The sequence below is a fragment of the Pteropus medius genome, unplaced genomic scaffold, assembly GCF_902729225.1.
Source record: "Pteropus medius unplaced genomic scaffold, Ma_sr-lr_union100, whole genome shotgun sequence".
Lineage (NCBI taxonomy): Eukaryota > Metazoa > Chordata > Mammalia > Chiroptera > Pteropodidae > Pteropus > Pteropus medius.
Window position 1 is genome coordinate 2365724 of NW_024340699.1, and position 21547 is coordinate 2387270.

General features: G+C 47.6%; 1 protein-coding gene across 1 annotated transcript in view; it reads right to left on the bottom strand.

The window, feature by feature from the left end:
• CCNJL (cyclin J like) overlaps positions 1–21547 on the bottom strand; it is a 45807-nt gene that overhangs the window by 14850 nt on the left and 9410 nt on the right. Inside the window, exon 3 of the mRNA XM_039877100.1 lies at positions 6457–6670. Coding sequence (XP_039733034.1) covers positions 6457–6670 — 214 coding nt within the window. The remainder of the gene's footprint in view (positions 1–6456; positions 6671–21547) is intronic.

Below are 21547 nucleotides of genomic sequence, written 5' to 3' on the forward strand. Positions count from 1 at the left end.
AGCTATAATCTGCACAATCTTCCGTGTGGTTCTCCCAGGGAATAAGGGACCTAATGGATAAGGACTCAGGCAATAGCAGGAGAACAGGTATAATGTGATCCTGGCTGTAAACAGGGCAGAAGGTGCTACAAGACATAAGTATTCAGTACAGAGAGGGTTCTGGTGAAAGTAATAAAAAGAAAATAAAGACGAATGCCTAGCTCCCAGCAGCCCAACTGCAGACAGCACAAAGAGCAGACAGGGCACCTGATGCCAGCGTCCCGGACATCTTCCCACTGTGTGAGCCAAGCTGTTCGCCTAACGGGAAGGACGCTTGTTTTTTTCTTGGCAGCTGGCTTGTTCTTGGCATGTGCCAAAAGACCTGTTGGCAATGTGGCTTGAAAGCTGCTTGAGATGAGGACTTGATCTATTTTGTGTTCCACTGTCTCCCAGGCTCAGCGCATAGTAGGTACATGTATGTGAAATGAATCATCTTCAATGACAAGGACTATAGACATGCCTTCTGTTCACCATTTCCCCGGGGCTGAACACAGAGTCTGGCATATAGCAGAAATGGAATAAATGTTTTCTGAATGATTTACCTGTGTGGGATCAAGGGCTCCTGAATCTCCATGTTCCATTAACTCATACAGGTTAAGATCCCCCCACCAAACACACAGACCCTCGGAGCCCAGAACTCCAGGCCCTGGACAAACAGGTGTGGGACCAGACTTGCTAAGGCAAACTCCACAATTTCTGAGTTTCCAACCCAGCCAGCTGTCTGACAGTCACTTCACAAAAAAATCCTCCCCCTGAAATAGCTCTAAGGCTGCCAGTCTTCAGAGATGGGAACAGGAAATGGAAAATTACCACATCTCATTCACTGCGCTGAAACACTGGAGCCCTGAGCCCGGATTTGTGTAGTGTGGCCCTCATGTGACACATACCACCTTTTCCAGCATGCCCTGTGCTGTGTGCTGTGTAGCCACCCCCGAGATGCCACCAATTAGAAGGTGTACCATGAATGCTGCAGCAGCTTTTCAGAGGAAACAGTCAATAACTGTCACATTAAATGCACAGATGTAATGTAAGACCTACTCGGATTTCTGAAGCGTGAAACTATGGCCCGGAGGAAATGTCCAATCCCTGCTGGGCACTCCTGCCCAAGGCCCGAGGAGCTGTTAAATTTTCTCCTGCATACAAGGAAATCACATTTCCTTGCAGATCTGGGTTTAATCCTGTAAGTAAGTTTCATGTTTTGTGTGAAATATATGCCTGAAAAAGGCCACCTAGAAAAACTGACCCATTTGCATACACTGCTCACAATTAGTGCCCAGAGGCACCCTGAGCAGCCCCAGCCTGGAGAGCTTGTGGGTTTAACCTCCCCAAGCAGGAGGGATGAAGACCGCTTTCAAGTTTCCAAAATCTCTGAAGGGGTGACCCCAACCCTGCTGTCAAAGAGGCTGCTTCTCAGAAGCAACAGTTGCCAAATAAAGCAGTGGGGAGGGGAAAAAGGAGGGATGCAGGAGCGAGTGATGGGGAGTGAAGGTGGTTTACTGAAAGACGAGCCTCTCCTACAACCTCCCAAGAGCAGCACAAGCGCCAGGGCAAGGGATGGATTTTACTGGTACCTGTCCTAAGACACTACCTAATGACTTCCAGCTTAAGGAGCCTTCAAAGCAACTGGTCTGGGAACTCATTTCTCCCCCGGACATCCTGGACAGGACAAGGCTGAAAGGTGGAAAGCAAAGGTATTCCCTGCTGGGAGCGCAGGAAAAAAAGCCACAGGTGGACACTGGTGAGGGGCCACGTGGAGAATGGTCATTGTCACTTCTGACAGTTTGTTGTTTAGGTGGAAGGTGTAGTTCTAAAGGCTCCTGCAAATTAAGTTCAATTTAAGGAAAAGGGGATCTCGTCAGCTGTCGGTTTTGTTAAAACCACTGCGAGGCAATTCAGCGAGCGCTACTTGTCAAAACCTTAAATGCACAGACCCTTTGATCACAACAATTCCACCTCTGCGAATTTATTTCACAGACATACTCACTTCAGTATACAAAGACACAGGCGAAAGGACAGTTGCCATATCGCATACAGCAGTGGAAAAAAAACATGTCCAGGGAAAGGAATCATTAAATAGACAGCAGTGTTTATAATATGGAAGACACTGCAGTCAATAAAAAGAGTAAGGTAAATCCACACAGGCTGACAGAAAAGATACTCCCTATTGTACAACGAAGAAAGAAAGCATCTTTGGCATTTAACCCACTTGCGTAAATATATGGTCGATTCTAGTTATTCACAGTAATTATGGTAAAGTCACTGTGAACATCGGACCAGTGAATGCCGACCCACACTCCCCAGGAAAGAGGCAGAGTTAGGTTCCTATGTGCCTCTGATCACGATCAATCAATACATAACCTCGTTTTGTGTATTTCTGTGTAATATTTTGCTGATTCACTATCACAGACCTCACAGCCAACAGCACTGCAACTCCTGCCTAAACAAAGCTTATCTCACACACATATTTTCTCCATAAGGCGCACACAGCCTTCTCACACTTAGCAACACCAGACAGCCACCCAGCACTAAGGCTGGGACCATTTTAAACAGCAAAATCACCAACAAGCCGAAAGTGAAAAAACACGGCACTACACAGACTGAAAAGAAGGCCACTGTGTTAAGTATGAGAGCCCAAAGAAGGAGGCAGAGCGCTGCCTTGTTCCACGTTAGCTGGGAACATGCACGCAGGATGACTCACATTTTTTGCTCTTCTGCATATGTCCATGAATGACTGCAGAAGTTCTGTGAGTACTGATTTGGGGGCTAAAAATAAATCTTAGTGAGTAGGTAAACTGGCAAGTATGGAATCTCTGAATCATGAGGCTCAACGATATGTTTGTATATGCTCAGAACATTTCTAGAAAATATACTAGATCGATGTTGGAAGAAGACACAAGAATCTCCTTCCAGAAGCTGTCTCTGGAGAGAAGGATGGGCATCGGATGGAGAGAGAAAGAATGAAAACGGGAAGAAGGGAGAGACTCTGGCAGTTTTCTTTACTGGGAAGATTCTACGGGTGTAATCTATGATTCATTCCCCACCCCCCGTAAATGAAAATAGCTTTATTTTCCCAATTATGAAAACACACAAGTACTTCTAAGTCCAGAAGGATACACACCAGACTGTGGGAATGGGATGATGGATTTGGGGGAAAACTAGTTTTTTATACTAGGTATTTCTGTATCTTTTGGATTTTTTACAGTGAAAATGTATCTCATACTTCTTATATCATAATAATGTCTTACACTTAAGGCCACTGGTCCCACCTTTTGTTTTTCTGGCTTCCTCTCCCACCCTCCTTCCCCTCGCTGCTTCACATCCTGGGGTTAAGGACTCAACACCTGGTTATATGAAATATCCGGAATAGGCAGATCTATACGGACAGAAAACAGATTAGTGGTTGCCAGGGGCTGAGGGTGGGAAGAAATGGAAAGTGACTGCTGAATGAGCGCCGGGGTTCCTTTTGGGGTGATGAACGTGTTCTGTAACGAGACAGTGATGACGGCTGCACAACAGCGTGAATGTAGTAAATACCACAGAACTGTACTCTTTAAAATGGTTAAAATGGTGAATTTTATGTGATGAATTTTACCTCCATCAAAAAAAATAAAATTGCAAGCTGTGTGACCTTAGGCAAGTTATTCAGCCTCTCTGAACCTACAGAATGAGCGGATGACAGCAGGACCACATAGGCTGGTTGTGTGGACTCTGTGTGATGTGGGTGTAGAGTGGCCGGTACAGGGCTGGGTGTGTAGAAAGGGGCCAGTAAGTAACGAAGCTGCTGTCACCAGGATGATGATGTTGCCCCGTCCAAGCCAACTCACCTGTCCAAGTCAACTCACCTGTAAGTCGTAGAGTTGCCATGGTTTCCAATTGCTTTAATTACACAGCAACAACAAAAAGGCAGTTGGGGGAGGGGTACCATAGAAGATGGAAGATTGAAGGAGAGTGGCTCCGCTCTATTTATAATATATTTATAGCTACACTATATGTAGAGTCTGTCTTGTGTTAAGTAGGAAATGCGAACAATTAACTTGGTCATAGAGAGACAACGGGGAGGCTTTGCCACTGGTCCACCATGGGACAACCTACAAGCTCTTGCTTTTTCCACCTCCTTCTCTAGGTCTGCAAGCATGGGTCCTGGGCTGACTGCTGTTTTAGCAGGCAGAGGGGCTGTACACGGGTAAAAAGGTTCCACCTGGACAAAGGCTCTTATCTGAAAGCAGCTCTCAGAACCTAAGAACTGACAGGTGGAGGAAAGAAGAACTGTGTCTCCTTTTATCTATCTGCAAATTATTTGGTATGGAATTAGCAGAACTTCAAACTCCCTGAGGCAAGGTGACCCCCCTTGTGGCTGACAGTCAGCTTAGGGAGAGGGGAGGGAGGGATGAATAGGATTTCAGGCTGTCATGGAAACTTTTCTTTCCTTGGGCCTCTGAGCATATGGCAGGTGTCCTGAAAACTCCAGTCCCGCCAGAGGCTGCCTGCGGCCCTCAGACATGAGGGTGGGGGCCTCTGCCTCTCTGTCTGTGAGGCCCCCTCCCTGAGCAATGGCGGCAGCAGCACAAAGGAGTCTCCAGTGTGCGCCTCACGTCCCAGCTCCCCAGACAGACGCTGGGGGAGAGCCTCTGTGGCCCCATGGAAATCTAAGTCCCCTGGTCCCAGCGGGCCTCGATGCAGCCCACAGATCACAGACAGCAGCAGGCCAAAGGCCACCGCGCAGGCTTTCCTTGGGCCGGCTGAAACGCGACGCTCGCTCTGCCCTCGGCTGACGGGGATGTCTTGCAAGCCCCACATCTCTTCCCAAGACCAAAGGGAGCCGAATGTTGCTTTGGGACTTTGAAGTAGCACGCAGGCTGGACTCTCAGCAAGACTGACTCCTCTGTGTAACATGGGAAATCCAGCTGGCCCAAGGTAGAGAAAATCACGAATTGGGAGGCTAGAAACCCAAAGTGGCCAAAGGGATTATAAATAACAGCAGGTGGAAGGTGCCAGGGTGGAAAACAAGACTGAATTTTGAAAAGTCTAAAGCTTCTGGAACTAGATGATTGTAATGTGGTGTGTGTGTGTGTGTGTGTGTGTGTGTGTGTGTGGCAGTGGGCCAGCAGACAAAGCCACAGGAAAAAATAAATGCCATCTTCTTGCAGCATGGGGATGGGGGCTAACGTGTGGACGTATAACAAAATAGGACAATAATGTATTGTGGAGGAGACAGTAAAATGCGATTGAATTTTAAGGAGAAGATACTAGATGTCAAGGAAGGGTCATGATGGCCACGGCCCCCTTTAGGGCATTCTGCTCCTCTGTATTAAGGGCTCCTTGGACAAGTGCTGGAGCCTAGCTCTAAAGAAACCCCTCACTCCGTTCATCTCATTTATCCCACAAATATTGTTCTGAGGTCCTACGATGCACCAGGCTCCTTCCTCGCACTGAAATTCACCGTTCGGTGGGGGAGGTCGGTGTTAACGGAAAGTACACGATGCCACGGGACTGGCTATCAGGGAGACTTTACGTGCTGAGGGCAGTGGGGGAAGGCTTTTATGGGGTGCCAGCCTGAGTAACACTGAACCAGGACCAGACACGCAAGGGAAGGGAACGGGAAGCTCCCCAGAGGGAGGGAATAGCATGAGCAAAGTTCTGTGACCAGACCGGGCATGGCAAGAAGGAAGTGAAGGGAAGAAGGGTCCAAGGTGAGAGAGGCAGGACCTGGACTGCGGGCCTTTATCCTAAGAATGCTGGTAAACTGGAGGGTGATTTTAAGTGGCATGGTGGCATGGCAGAACTGCGTTTTAAGGAGAGGACCCGAGCAGCAGCACGTTCATGGAGTAATCCCTACCAAGGCAGACAGACGGTCAAAGCTACATGCTGTGTTTTTAGTGAGGCCTCCTTGGAAGACACGACCCCCAAGAGGGCTGGACCCAGGACTGCTGACTACGTAATACGCCCTGCTGGGGCCCTGGGCAGGCAGTCACATTTCCAAATACCTCTCAGAGCAGTGGTTTCTAGGGTTCCCCTCTCAGCACATTCAGAGGCCCCATACCAGGAAGCAGGTGATATTGGGTTAAGAGCACAGGTTCTGACACTGTGCAGTTCTGGGCTCAAATCTTGCCTGCTGTATACTAGCTGGGTGACTCAGGGCCAGTTTCTTAACCTCTCTGTGCCTTGGTAAATGGGGCACTAAAAGTATGTGTCACCTAGGGTCACTGTGTGGATTCACTAAGATCAAGATGCTAAAATCCTTACCAGTTAGCCTGATACATTGGAGATGCTAAAGAAAATGTTGACTATTATTATTAGTAATAATAGTTTGCACTCAGGGATAACCACAGAAGACACGGAAATGTGCGATGATTTGGGAGCACCTAGGCTCACTGGGGAGGAGAAGGCAGCTCAGAGGAAGGAGCTGTTGGCACGTACTTGCGAGCAGGAGGCAGGAGACCGCCACAGCGTACAGCTGCTTGGAGGTGATGATGTTATAGCGATCCAAGAAGTGGTCCAGCAGGTAGACAGCCAGGTGCCGGGCCGCAGGGCAGAGCTGGCAGTGGCTGCTCAGCAGGGTCAAGATGTCCACAAAGAATCGGCGGCTCTTCAGGAGCGGGGAGTGGGCTCGGAAGGCGGGCAGCTTCAATTCCTGGAACAGGAAGGGAAGAAGGGGAGTCAGGGCTGCCTCCTGAGAGCTCTAGATGCCCCAGAAAAGGAAGAGGAAGAAGCCCTCATGCTGGCTGGTTGAGGGCACCAATTCCCTCCATACCCTTTCACTCCCCTTCAAGACTCAGGACGGCAGCCCCTCTATTCCAGATACTCCTGGACTGTCTCCCATCCAGCCTCACTGAGCGCAAGCTTGTAAAGTGTCACCTGCACGATGACAGAGGTGGGTGAAGGAGACAACCGGCTCCTTTCCTGGGAAAAGGCTGACTGATGGAGGTACACAAGGGGAACAGAATGTAAGAGACGTACATCCAAATTCTGGTCCTACTACTCAACCGAGCTGTGCCACCCTAGTCACTCGACTTCACCTTTGTCTCCCCCTCAGCAGATAAATGAAAAGCGAACGTAAAGCGCCTAGTGCACAGCAAGCTCTCAGGGCCCACGGATTAGTGCTCTCTGTGGATGGGATTATGAGAGGCAATTAAAAAAAAATTCAATGTAAAAAAAGTTGTTAAAATAGTACAAAGAACTCCCAAATGCCCTTCGCCCGGATGTTGACATTTTACCTTTCGTCTCTCTGCACGCACGTATACTTTTTTCTAAAAGTTCCAGGTATCACATGTCCCCCCGGGGGGCAACTTTCACTTCGTAATTTACACACGTCCATGGTATCTGAACTTATTTGTAGAACATGAGAAAAACCAACAAGAGAAATGTCGAACCAACCAAGATTATGATGACAGGGTAAATTTCCTTATATGTCTACTGTATTTTTAATTTAACCAAAGCAGATCAGACAGGATTTGTTTAGGATCGCTTTAGCGCCATTTTGTCAAATAAACTAAAGAGCAGCAAAACTAAGGAGAAACAGTGAAGAAGCTGGCAGAAAAGGAGCTGTGAGAGCTCACGGACGGCAGGTTCGCTGGAGGATGAGATGAACACAAACTGGGGCCCTTCGTCTCTCTGCACACGCCACTCCCGTCACCCTGGGGCTTCACCGAAGCAGCGGCAGCTCTGGGACGAGGAGATATCTGTTCGTTCATTCATTCATTCATTCATTCATTCATAGTAATTCATTCGTTTCACTCAATAAGTATCGAGTACTTTCTATACATCGGGCGTTCATTATTCTAGGTACTGGAGATACGATCTGGTACAAGATACACAGAGACCCCAATGTAAGGTTACGAAACTCTTAGAAGAAAACAGGAGCGAATCTTTATGACTTTGGATTAGGCAATGGTTTCTTTGCTATGACACCTAAAGCAGAAGCAACAAAAGAAAAAAAAGTAGCTGAGTTGGTCTTCAAAATTAAAATCTTTCATGCTTCAAAGACACCATTAAGAAAGTGAAAAGATAACCCACAGAATGGGAGAAAATTTTTGGAAATCATGTATCAATAAGAGACTGTATTCAGAACACATAAAAAACTCTTACGATTGAAGAATAAAAAAGTAAACGATCTCATTTAAAAGTGGGCAAAGGCCTGAATAAATAGACATTTCTCCGAAGAAGATGCAGAAATGGCCAATAAGCACATGAAAAGATGCTCAACGTTACTAGGTTACTAGTCGTTAGGGAAATGCAAATCAAAACCACAATGAGGTATCTCACACCCACGAGGAAGGCTAGTATAAAAACAAAAACAAAATAAACGTGTTGGTGAGGGTGTGGACAAATTGGAACCATCACACACTGCTAGTGGGAAAGTAAAATAGTGCAGGCACTGTGGAAAACCATGTTAGTTCCTCAGAATGTGAAACGCAGAACCACATGACCCAGCAATTCCAATCCTCGGTATATACCCAAGGGAAATGAAAACATATGGCCACAAGCAAATGTGAATACGAGTAATCACAGCAGCATTTTCGTAACACCACCAAAATGGAAAAACTCAAATACCCATCAAATGATGAATGGAAAAACAAAATGCAGTACACCTATCCACACAGTGGAATAGGAGTGGGCCATAAAAAGGAATGAAGTACTGATACATGTTACAACATGGATGAACCTTGAAAACATGATGCTAAGTAAAAAAAAAAGCCAGTCGTGAAAGGCCATACATTGTATGATTCTATTTATACGAAATGTCCCATACAGGCAAATGCACACAAACAGAAAGGAGACTAGTGGTTCCTGAGGACTAAGGGAAGAGGTTAATGGGGGTGACTGCTAATGGATATGGGGTTTCCTTTTGGGATCACGAAAATATTCTGAAATTAGATAGCTGCACAGCTCTGTGAATACACTAAACACCACTGAACTGTGTACTTTAAGAGAGTGGATTTTATGGTGAGTTATAGCTCAATAAAGCTGTTGTTAAAAAAAATCAGACAGACACATCACCTACTCACATGGAGTTTATGGCCCAGAGGGAGAGACGGTGATCAAATAATAAGACAAACACAGAATTCCAAACTGATCGACACCAGGAAGGAAGGCTACGGGCACAGTGAGAGGCCCCCGTCTTCTCTGAGGGCAGGGAGGTCTGCCCTGGGGAAGTGAAGCTGGTGAGATTTCATGCTGGGAGCTCTTCTCCTCTGGCTGGTTCCCCCAGAGAGCCTGAGGCCAGAACACAGATCTTGGGAGTCCCAGAGCTTCCTTCAGAGAAGGCACCCAAAGCCTAAATAAATCAGTTCCTCTCCCTTACGTTTACCCGTGAAGAAACTGAGTGAAAAAGTCCTGTAACCCCAGGGCTTTACTTAACAAGCAAAAGATCTGAGACCAGAAGCCTTTTAGCGTATCCTTCTCTGCAACCTTTTAGTTTTCAATCGTGGAGAAGAGCTTTTACCCCCAGTTTATCTTTTGGAAGGAAAAGACCTGACTGCTTTGTGTGTGTTCTTCATCTTCATCACTTGAGAAATTCATGCGGCCACGTGGGACTTCGAACTCCTTGAAGGTGGGATCTCATCCTTGTTTTCTCACAACCCTAGTGTGATCCGAACATGGTCATGTGTCCAATAACTAATCGATGAAGAAAAGAAAGGAGGGAGGGGGAGAAGAGAGGAAAGAGGGACTGGTGGGCAGAGGTGAGTACACAGTGCCCGGGACCCACAGAGGAAGGTGTGGCCATTTGTAGAGAGTAGCAGGTCAGTGGGGGCTTCAGAGAGAAGGGATCCATCTAGCCAAGTTTTGGGAGGACGTCTAGGAATTGACCTGTCGAAGATGCAGGAAGGAAAGAAAGAATGCTCAGCAGGAAAAGCAGCACCTGCAAAGCCACAGAGGTGCTTGTGTCCCACCTGGAGAATTTGGAGTGCTTGGAACAGCCAGGCAAGTGGGGTAAGCTATGCCTGGACAAAGCAGGCTGGGAGGGTGGGCAGGTCTAAGATCATGGCCTGTCCTGAGGGCAACAGGGAGCCACTGAAGGGTTTAGAGCAGGGCACAGACATGGGCATAGTGGCCACGTATGAAGATCTCTTGAACAACCTCCTCCCATGCTGTGGCCAGACAGCTGGGAGCAGCAGCCAATGTGGGGCTGCAGCTCCCTGCAACGGTGGCCTCCTCCCAGCCTCCAGCTGTCCCCCCCACAGGTCTGCAGGCTACTTGTCTATTTCCTCTAACGCTCTAAGGCTTTTGACAAGAAGCGACCACAATCACAATCTTTGGTGTTCCGCAGGCAGCAGCTACCGGAAATTAGCCAAGTGAACTTCAGTCCGGGCTGCACTGCCCTCATCAAGGCAGTTCAAAGCCCCCAAACACAAGTCAGAGAAACATCCTAACTTCCCTCCCTGCTCAACTCGGCCAAGCTTAACTCCTTCTGGATTTTCCTTTGTGCCAACTGGGAGAAGAGCGTTCGAACAACACACTGTAGGTCTTCCCTCTGCACACTTTCCTGGAAAAAGGGTCTACCGGCTTGAGCAGATTCTCACAGGAAGCCGTCAGTGCATAAAAGAAAAAGTTACGAACCTTTGAGACTGGTAACAGTGCATGTCAAGGAGTGAGCAGGCAGGGCTTCCTGGAAAGGCTAGTCTCCAGGGTGGGCAGGACTCTGAAAGCTACGACAGCTGCCTGCAATGCTCTTCAACCCCCTTTCTGCTCATTCCTCAGATACTGGTTTAAATGTCCTTCCTAAGAGAGGCTTTCTCGACCCCTCATCATTCCACATCGGGACACCCTTGTTTTCTCTGTTAGCACGCTGTTCTTCATGGCCAAATATTTACTTATTTATCTCCCTGCTAAACTCTAGCTCCCGGGAGTAGGGCCCGCACTCATTTTGCCTCTATCATTTGCCCGGTGCCCAGGTTGTGCCTGGCACAGAGGCAGGTGCTCAAAAAAAATATTTGCATGAGTAAAAAAGAACGAATAGCCATGAAAAGACATGGAGGAAATGTACAAGCATATTACTAAGTGAAATAAGCCTATGTGAAAAGGTTATATACTATAGGATCCAAACTACAGGACATTCTGGAAAAGGCAACACTTTGGAGACAGTAAAAAGATCAGTGGTGGCCAGGGGCTGGGGTGGGGCAGGAGGGATAGTCAGGGCACAGAGGATTTTCTGGGGAGTGACACTTCTCTGAATGACACTATAATGGCATATATCTGCCACTGCACATTTGTTCAAACCATAGGATGAACAATACCCAGAATGAACTGTTGAATTATGTGAACCCTAATATGAACTATGTGAACTACGTGAACCCTAATGTGAACTATGGACTTTGGGTGACAGTGATGTGTCCATGTAGGTTCATTCATTGTACAAAGGCACCACTCTGGTGGGGATGTTGATAATGGGGGAGGCTGTACAGGTGTGGGGGGCAGGGGTTATATGAGAAATCTCTGTACCTTCTGCTCAATACTGCTGTGAACCTCAAACTGCTTAAAAAACTATGTCTACTAAAAAAATAGAAAGAATACAAGGACGTCCCTCTCTGTACCAAATACATTCCTCCCCCAGAATATGGGGGAGATTGTGCAGTCAGGCAGTTCTGGGATAGAATCTCAACTCTACTATGTACTAACCTCGGGCACATGAACTCTGAACCCCAGTGTCCTCATCTAGAAAATGAGGGTCACGCTGCCTTAAGTGTAAAGCATTTGGCACTTGTAACATCCACCTTTCCCTCATACTGGGCAATCAAACCTCAGACAAGGTGAGCTTTTCCGCTTCTGTTGGGCTCTCAGAGGAACCTGCTTCACACGTGGAATGACGCCCTCCACCTGAGGTTTGCAGCTGGGCCTGGGCACCTTTGCAGGAAAGGAACCCTGGCTCTCCCAGGGCTCTGAAGCCAAGCAGAATCAGGAGCCCTGAGCCTCAGCTTCCTCCAGGCGCTCACAGCAGGGCAATTCTTTGGCAAATGAACAACAATGTGGGACACCAGCAGGCCTGCCCTGTTTAGTATGAGAGCCCAGATGATTACTTCCCTAACCCAATTAGGGGGAAAGGCATTCATTACAAGGGCTTTGCTCTTAAAGATCTGCATTCTCCCCCAAGCACTCTTGACCTGAGTCAGTCTGAAGGCCACAGCGGCCGGGTGCGTGGAGCAGCCCCGTCTGCTGAGTGGCCTGGATTCCAGAAACAAAAGAGCAGTCTGCGAGGGGCGGCCTGTGATGCTCCCCCGGATTAGGCCAGCACTTGGCAGGCATTCAGCAGCCGGCAGGCGGAAAGGGGGCAGGAACCTGGCGAGGCAGGGTGACCTTCCTCTTGGCTGGGCCAGAGGCAGCATCGGTGTGGCCAGCAGAAAGGCCGCAGGGCGGGCACAGATGAAGAGGGGCGGAGGGGCAGGCAGAGGCTTCCTGGAACTCTCCCTACCAGCTGCTGGCCCTTTCTCACCTGAGTCACGCAGGAGAGCGTGTGCACCTCAAGTCTAGAGACGAGCAGATGACCAGGCGGGGCACAGGGACAGATCCCTGTAATAGAGTTCTGGGGCAGAAACATTCATCTTACAAAAACCTGCTTTTGTTATCTCAGTACTTTATTTTTAAAAATAATAATAATGGGCTGGGTGGGGGGAAACTATTAGAGATACACTGAAATGTCAACAGTGATTATCTCAGACGGCTACGATCTCGTGTGATTTTTACTTTCATGCTTTTCAACACTGTCTGGATTTTTGAAAAGCATGCAGTGTATAACCACTTTATTATTTCAATCACTGTGTTTCCAGTTTGAAAGAAAAAAAAACAGAGAGAGGGACTAGATACTCACTGCATTAAGGCCCCACTCAAAACACATCCCTGAGGCTTCCCAGGCAACTCCACATCATCACTCCGACGACATTAACCCTTTAGTAACAGCATCTCCATGCCAGCACTGGGTACACATCCCACTTCATCCTCACAAGTCACACAGGTTCCACTAAGGTCCAACCCAGAAGTAGTAGTTTTCTCTTTACTAATTATAAATTATGTGTTTCCCGACAAATTTTCAAAAGTAGAAAAGAATAACAAATACCACTTACAATCCCACGTGAGGAGAGAAGTACTATGAATTCAACTCCTCAGATGTTTCTCTGTGTGAACCTTTACAGAATGGGAAGATGATCCACAAGTGCGGCCCAATCCTCTTTAGACAGCTTTGGAAACAGCGTTTCCTATGGCTGCCTCGCATTTCACTGCAAGGTTATGCTGTGACTTCAGCAGACCCCCATTTGGGACATCTGGGCCAGTTCTTCTTCCTTCTGGTCTCTGTTCAGGTCACTCAGCACCCTATGTGGCCCTGCAGGTGACGGAAGTGTCTGCTTGTTTACTAACTGCTTCCCCACTCCCCCAGAGTACGATCTCCAGGTGAGGGAGGGAGCCACTTCTGAATCCTGTCTGGCTGTACCCCTGGCGCCTGGCACACACTTAGGGCTACTGAATATCTGTTGAATAAAGTGTTTTTATGTGAGGAACACAGGTGGGACCTGGGCAAACACCAACTGGAAGACTCTCCCTCCGCCTGTGGCCTGCAATGCCCTCTTTACTTAGCCCTGCATCCTTCCCTGGGGCAACCAACAGGGAGGGGGAGTCCCCCCCATCCCACCCAAGAAGGAAACCCTGGCATTTCCAAGACCAGAGGAGCCGTTCTGGGGGAAAAAGAAAGTGGTGAGCATCAAGACAGGCTTGAGTCCTTTAGAAACCACTCTTCTCTCTGCCCAAGATCTCCGCCTGGGGGTCCCAAAGCAGGAAGAGGATTATGCGAGAGAGACAGCACTCTGAGAAAGGCCAAGTGGATCATGACCCACATGAAACCCCAAACCGAGCTGCATACAGTCAGAGGGGCTGCCTGAACAGGCTTCCGAGGATTCCAGATGAACATCCAGGTGAGCATCTCGTCTCCACTGCCTCCCCCCACCGCCCTTACCGTGCTGATCTTGGCAGAGCTGAGAAACACTCCACCTCGTGCTGGGCTCAGCTGTGCCTGGGAGTATGGGCCAAACCAGCCCAAGTGCAGTTAAAAAGACCCCAAGCCCACAGCCAGGACTGGGGGAAAGAGACCTCCGCCTGTCACTGTTTCAGGACAGATGGGGGAGAAAATTCAGTGTGTGCTCTTTACACACAGGCTCTGCCAGCTTTTTGAGGCTAACCTCAGAGGAGTCTGAAGGTCACATGCATTGTAAAAGTTCAGCCAGTCACCCCTGGCTTCTCATATTAGGGGAGGAAGTTTTCATTTTAACCCTTGGTGTCCTGCACTGTGTGGTTTTCTAATTGCTTCACTATTAATCCACTCTTTCTTCAGATTGCAGCTTAAAAGTCACTTCTACAAAGTGTTCCCTGGTTGTGCTCCTATCAGATACTCCCCAAGCATCAAGGACTTCCTCCCTGCCTGCCTGCCTTCCAACCATCCGCATCAAAGACCTTCTCTTCTTCCTTCCTTCCTCGCCTCCTCCCTCTCCTGCCTGTCTGCCACTCACCCACCCACACTCACCCACCCACCCACCCATCCATCCACTTTTACTGTTTTTCGCCCCTTGTTTGTAAACATCACAAGCGCGGGGACTGAGTTCATCTTGTTCAGCTCTGTGACCACAATACCCAAAAGAGATGCCCAGTAATTATAAAAACCTCCAAATTTGGGGAATGGCAAACACTTGAAAAGGTAAGAAAAAATGATTTGTTCCTGATCTTAGGTTGAAAACTATTGATCATAGTGAGCAACTTCATACTCTTGAAGACCAGAGGGGAGGTACAAGGAGCTTGGGATGCTGAATTCCATGGGAAAGAAAGCTCTGTCCTTGCCTTGGGGTATTATGTGCCTCAGTCTACCCTATAGCAACAGAGGGTTCCCATGGAGGAAGCAGGTCAGCGTTTAGAGAGGGCTGTGAGCATCAAGAATTATGAATTATGCACTCTATACTCAGTCATTTTGAAGGCAATGTTTCCCAATGTGTGTTCCATGACACCCAAGTCCCAAGATACACTACCTGAAGAAAAGGGGTCTGTGGGCCATCAGTTTGGGAAACACTGATACTACATTGCTCCTTCCTAAAAGGAATCATACATTAGCCCATAAGAGGCCCTGAATCACTTGTTCAAGAAAAAAGCTTACATGGTTTTGGGAAACTCTAGGTTAGATTTATTCATCCACAGACGACCACTACCACCCTGCTTTTGGGGGCCAGAGTAACAACCTAGAGAGCTTGTTCTGGGAAATGGTGCTTCGGGGTGCTGGTGCTGGGCCCTGGGGTACTGGGGAAACTCAACCCCAGCACATATGCACCATGAGACTCTGGCTCAATGCCTAATAATTTGATGATTCTAAACTTAGAGATTTACTGAAAAACTCAGAGAGTAAAAACCACAGCTTCCACTTGCAGAATTGCCCTGGTAAGAATTTCCACACAGCCTTGGTGTTAGGAGCCTAGGAGAGGCACAAGAAGCTGCAGATGCCAGCTCACAGAAGCCCTAGGCAGCCAAACGCTCGGTGCCCTGCATGGGGGGTCCAGGGTCTGGACCCAAGATCAAATCCTCCCACCCCCTGCTCCATCTCTTATATGTAATTATAGGTATATATAATATATACATGTATCATATATATTTATAATTTTGGAAGCTCCCAAATCTCTGTGAACACTGACCTGCTTCCTCTGTGGGAACCCTCTATTGTTATTGGGTAGGCTGAGATACATAACACCCCAAGGTAAGGATAAGACTTTCTCTTTCCTCTGGAATTTAGCTCCTCAAGCTTCTTGTATTACACACACACACACACACACACACACACACACACACACACACTCACACACTTGCCAGATACTGTGTCTATACATTTTGTCCTCTCATCTTCCAACAGGCCCACAAGGTGAGGATTATCAGCATCCCAGTATCCCAGACAAAAATGGCTCGCAGAGGCTAAGCGACCTGCTTAAGGTCACCCAATTAATATATGATGTACCTGAATCGGGGTTTTCTGACTCCGTGCTCTAAACAGTATGTTTTGGGGCCTCCACAGGATAGTTTACGTTTGCATTTTCCTTCCAAAATAATGTTTTCTCTAACCAATTATAAAACATCTGATTACTAGAGAAATTTTAGAAAGTACAGATGAGTACAAAGAACATTAGAATCACCAGCAAGCCCACCAGCAGATTTCAAGTATATGCCAGTGTCAGTATGTGCCCATCCAGTCTTGTTCCTCTGCACATCTCCACCCCTACTCCTCTCTCTCATGGGACTATCACCCCCTAAGAGCTGTAACTGAGTTTAGGTTCTTTACCCCATCACGCACCCTCTCGAGGTGGGCCCACCAGCACTGGTACCCAGGAAACCGAGGCACAGGGGTACAATGGCCAAGGCCACATTGCAGGTTGGTGGCAAATCCTGGACTCGGACATCAGAGGGGCTGCCCAGGCCTGGGGTGTGACACTGTTTTGAGTGTAACAACCATTTCATAAACAGCCCCAAGTGCAGAGCAGGGCTGAGCGGCTCTCTCATACTAGTCACTGAAAGCAAACCACACCGGTCTCCTCCTCTGTGCATCCAGCCATGCTCACCCTCCCTGCTGCCCACTGCTGCCTCCCAAGGGAGGCTGGGCCTCAGGCTCTGAGCAAGCTGCTTGGAAACAGCTGGGAGGGGGGGGGTTGCGTCTGCCTGAGAACAAAGAGTAGCAAGCCCTGAAGAAACACCACCGGAAACCGAGGTGACCAACAGGAAGTGGAGACTTGCAAATTGAAAGGGAAAAAGAAAAGGGGAGGGGGGAGGCTGGTTCTTCAGAGGCCTCAGGAGTACACACCGCCAACCTGGGAGGCCCTGCAAGGCCAAAGGATCACCCTTCTTCCCCTATCCACCCCGTTGCTTCATAAACCCAAGGAGGCGTTTTCGGTAAAGAATCAGCTTCTCTGCGGGAACACTATTTCAACATTCTCAAGAGGGTAGCCTGCGGCACATGAGGCCAGCAGTGCCAGTGACATCCCTTCTTGATGACTTCCAGCCTGTAGCTTCCTTCCAGCAGAAAAGAAGGTCGCCCCTAGCCACCCTCTCTCTCACTGGTCCCCTGAACTCAGCAAACAGGAGGGGGACCAGCTCTGGACACACCTCCTCATTTCCAGGAGCCGGAGCCAGAGCCACTGCCCTTCTGAGCAAACTCTGCATCAGGCCCAGCTACAATTACCAGGCATCCAACTGTGGCCAAAGACATATCCATCCACCCCTCGGCAGTCCCCCGCACTCCATGCCACTGAGCCCTCCCAACTCCCTGCCCCCTCCCCCAAACAACACTCATGGCCTTTTATAACCCCTGGCCCCAAGTTCTTCACTTCTCAGCTGGGGGACGCCCCAAATTCTCTCATGCCCTCCATTATCTAGGGGCAGGGGTCTCTTTCCCTACTCCCCCTTCAATGCTGGGTCTCTGTAACAAGTCCAACCGCTGGATCTCTCTGCCTTTCTTCCGGGGTTACCATTTCTAAGCTGTGGCCTCAAAAGATCTTTCTTCTATACTTCCAGCCCCCATCCTCCCAATTTCCGGACTCCTCCTGAAGGACTCTCCTTGGCATCCTGACCCTAACAAACATGCAGCTCGAAATGGGTCAGAAACATAACCACTACCATTACCCCTGGTCTAGTGTTTTCTAGATCCACAGTCTAGGGTTTCTGTAGCTGTGCTCAGTTGACCACAGGAATTGATTGGAATCTCCTGGAAATTTCCTGAAAAAGGAGGCTTCCAATTTCAATTTAAAAAATGGGGGAGAATTAAAAAAAAAAAAAGAAAAAGAAAAAGAAAAAGGTGGCTTCCCCCTGTACTGAACTGAATTAGTGCAGGCCCTAATCCAATGACTGCTGTCCTCATAAAAAGGGAAGACAGACAGACAGACAGATAGACAGACGCAGACAGACAAAAAATGAGGCAAAGATGGACACAGAGGGAAGGTCATGTGAAGGTGGAAGAAGAGAATGGAGTGATCCAACTACAAGCCAAGAATGCCGAGGAGGGCTGGCAACCACCAGATGCTAGAAGAGGCAAGAACGGATCCTCCGCAGAGCCTCTGAAGGAAGTGTGCGTGGCCCTGAATTTGAGCTCCTAGCCTCCTAGTGAGCGAATAAACTTCAGTTGTTTTAAGCCACCCAGCTTGAGGCAGCCCGAAGAAACTACTACACTCCTGACTTGCTGAGTCAGCTTCCTGGGCACGGAGCTGGGCACCCATCTGTGCTTTTTAGCATCACACTGAGGCTGACGCTCGGCTGTAAGCTCCATGAAGGCAGAGAACTTTGTCTTGTTCACCACTTACGGTCATGCGTCACTTAACGACAGGGATACATCTTGAGAAATGCTCCCTTAGGCGATTCTGTCTTCGTGTGAACACCACAGAGCGCACTTACACAAACCTGGATGGTACAGCCTACTACACACTCAGGCTGTGTGGTCTTGCTCCTCGGCTACAAACCTGTATAGCATGTTACTGTACTGAATGCTGTAAGCATTGTAACACAGTGTAAGTATCTGTGTATCTAACATATCTAAATACAGAAAAGGTGCAGGTAAAATATGGCGTCAAAGGTAAAAAATGGCACACCTGTGTAAGGCGCTTACCGTGAATGGAGTTTGCAGGACTAGAAGTTGCTCTGGGTGAGTCAGTGAGTGAGTGTGAAGGCTAAGACGCAACTGTGCACGACTGTAGACTTTATAAACACTGTCCCACGAGCTTTTAAATTGAAAATATTGAGAAGAAACTGGCTGGATAAGGTGTGGATCACCATAACAGTGCAGTCAGCAGGGAGTAAAGGGCCCGAGGATGAACGGGAATAAGAAATCATGACAGAGAGGTAAAGAAACATAAGGGATTGTCATGGCAATGTGGTTTTGGCGATTGCATGTTGAAGCAGTGGTCAGATTAAGGAACTTTGTGGTATTCATAAAAAAAAAAAAAAAGAGGGTGTTTAACATGGAGAGGGTGTAGAATTGAGGCATCAATATTTTGACTTTGGAAATTTCTTTTTGGTTCCACTGACTGTCTGACCCAAAGGGCTCTCTTTGGCATTTAATTGATGGATGAAATAAAACTGATCTATGCTTTACATAGATCATTACAACCTGAAAATATTTCCAAAGTACAGGGACAAGGCAAGCTTTTATTAAAGTGGTGGTGGCACTGAATACTTGTTAAGGTAGCTGCTGTGGACCTGTGTCCTTGTCCAGGATCTTAGATCCTCAACAAAGAATTTTCAGCAATGTACTCTGAAGACTGTCAAGCTAGCTCTGGGAGGGCTGTAGCAGCATCTGAATACGCAGCATTAGGGGCACAGGCTCCTCTGTGCTGAAACAGGCCAATGGCTGGCTGACTGGGATTTCATCTGTGCACTCAAAACTGAGGTGCTGTGAGTGACAAGGAATCTACGGCCCAGCCCCACAGTTACTGCTCCCATCAGAGAAACACAAAATCCACTGAAACAATATATCCTTCCATTTCTTACAGGAAATTTAGCTCCATTATAATTTTATGGAACTACCATTGTATATGTGGTCTGTTGTTGACCAAAACATCATTATGTGTCACATGACACTATATATCCCCACTGGCTAGCAGTGCCTGGCATGTGGCTAGCTGCTAAAAAATATATCTGAATATAAGAATAAATATGCATTGATGTTCAAAAACTACTACTGCTTTCATAAGGGCATTTAACTATTTTTTTTTAAGCAACTTGAATAATCAAATGACATTATGTGCATCAAATATTGAACAGTGTCTGGCATACTGTAGGTACCCAATAAACATCAACTCCCTTAATTTAGTGGGCACTAGGAGTCTTCAAAGATTACATAGAAACTAGAAGGAACTTTCAAAGAACAATGCTCATTGTGAAAAAAGGCTAATCATGCTCACCAACGGAAAATTACTTTGTTCCATCTAGTAAGAAACGTGAAATATTTCACTCCTTTTGTTAACTGGTCCTTTTGATACTATTTCCTAAAACTCTCAAGTCTCCCCACTTCCTGTCCTGGTTCAGATGCCAACACCCAGTCTCCAAGTCCAAGGCCGTTTTCCAGAGATCCAGCACTCCCTCCTCACAGCTCTTCACGTGCCCGCAGGATGAGTGCAGACACCTACAGAGACCCACATCTCCAGAGCACTGTTCCTGGTCCATCTCCCTCTCCTCTCCACTCACCAGACCACCCCTCAAAGGTCACTGATGCTTGCCCTTGGTAGATGAACTTCCTCCACACCTTTCTCTGCCTAGCAAGCTTCTGCTTATCCTTTGAACCCAGCTCACAGGACACCTCTTTGAAGCTTTTCATACTTCCCTAGGCAACTGGAAGTCACTGTTGGTACAATGGTTAAGAGCCTGGGTTCAAATCCTGGCTCTTCCATCTACTAGCTGTATGGCCTTATATGTGTTAGTTATTTACTTATTATGACTTTTTATAAGTTTATTTGAGTGAAATTGACAACATATGCCAGAGAGCAAGATCTCAAATGCTCCCGAGAATAACACTTTACAGCTTCTTTTACGCATCTGATATTAAGGGTGGGTGGGGGTGGCGGGTAAAGAAGATTACATGGAGGTGGGGGAGAGCAAGGCGGGGACCAGATTACAGGATAGTTAACAAGATTACATGCTCTCTTGAGGTATGTTAACCTAGGTGCACAGAAATGATGGACAAGGCCTGCTTAAGGCAAAGATAAACCTTTTACTAAAAAGTTATACACCATAACCTGCTGGTTGGGAATTTATAATCAGATCACCCTGTGAGGTTAGTAAGTTATACAATTCTTTAAACTTTAGCCTGGCCCATCAGTAAAATGGGGATGATTATGGTACCTACTAGCGGGGATCAGGGACTGTCTGAGGGCTTAAGATAATGGAAGGGGATGGATGTCAAGTAAGCACCCGTTAATGTGGACAATCATTACTCATGGTGAAGCCCCCAGGGTGGGGTGCGTGGCCTCTCCTGGCAGAACCTCCATGGGACTGCAGGTCATACACGGGGCTCGGTAAACAACTGCTGTATAAAGAGGCTGCCTGCCAACCGGCCACAGAGACAGCCCAAAGAAACAAGCCAGAACTCTACCTTTCCCCCACTCAGGGCCAGCAAAGGCCACCTGTGCCCGCTAGGCTGCCTCCTTCTTGACCAGAATGCTGGATCCCCTCCTCCTGAAAAAGGCTGCCTGACACCAGGGACAATATCCACAGTGGTCTGACAAAAATTTGCTGGAAATCACTTCATAGCCCACCTTAAAAGTAACCATGCAAGATAAACCCTGAAGTACGAAGGGATAATGGGGTACTATGTCTGCAACTTGGTACAAGAAAAAAAATGTATAAAAATAGAAAAAGAGAATGGTAAGGCAAATGTGTTCAAATGTTCACAACTGCGTACTGTGCTGGCAACTCTTCTGTGAGTTTGAAATCCTTTCAAAACAGAGAGTTAACACAAAAGGATAGACCAACAAGAGATTTTAACTCAGAGCCAACAGCTCAACACCCCCGTCCCTCT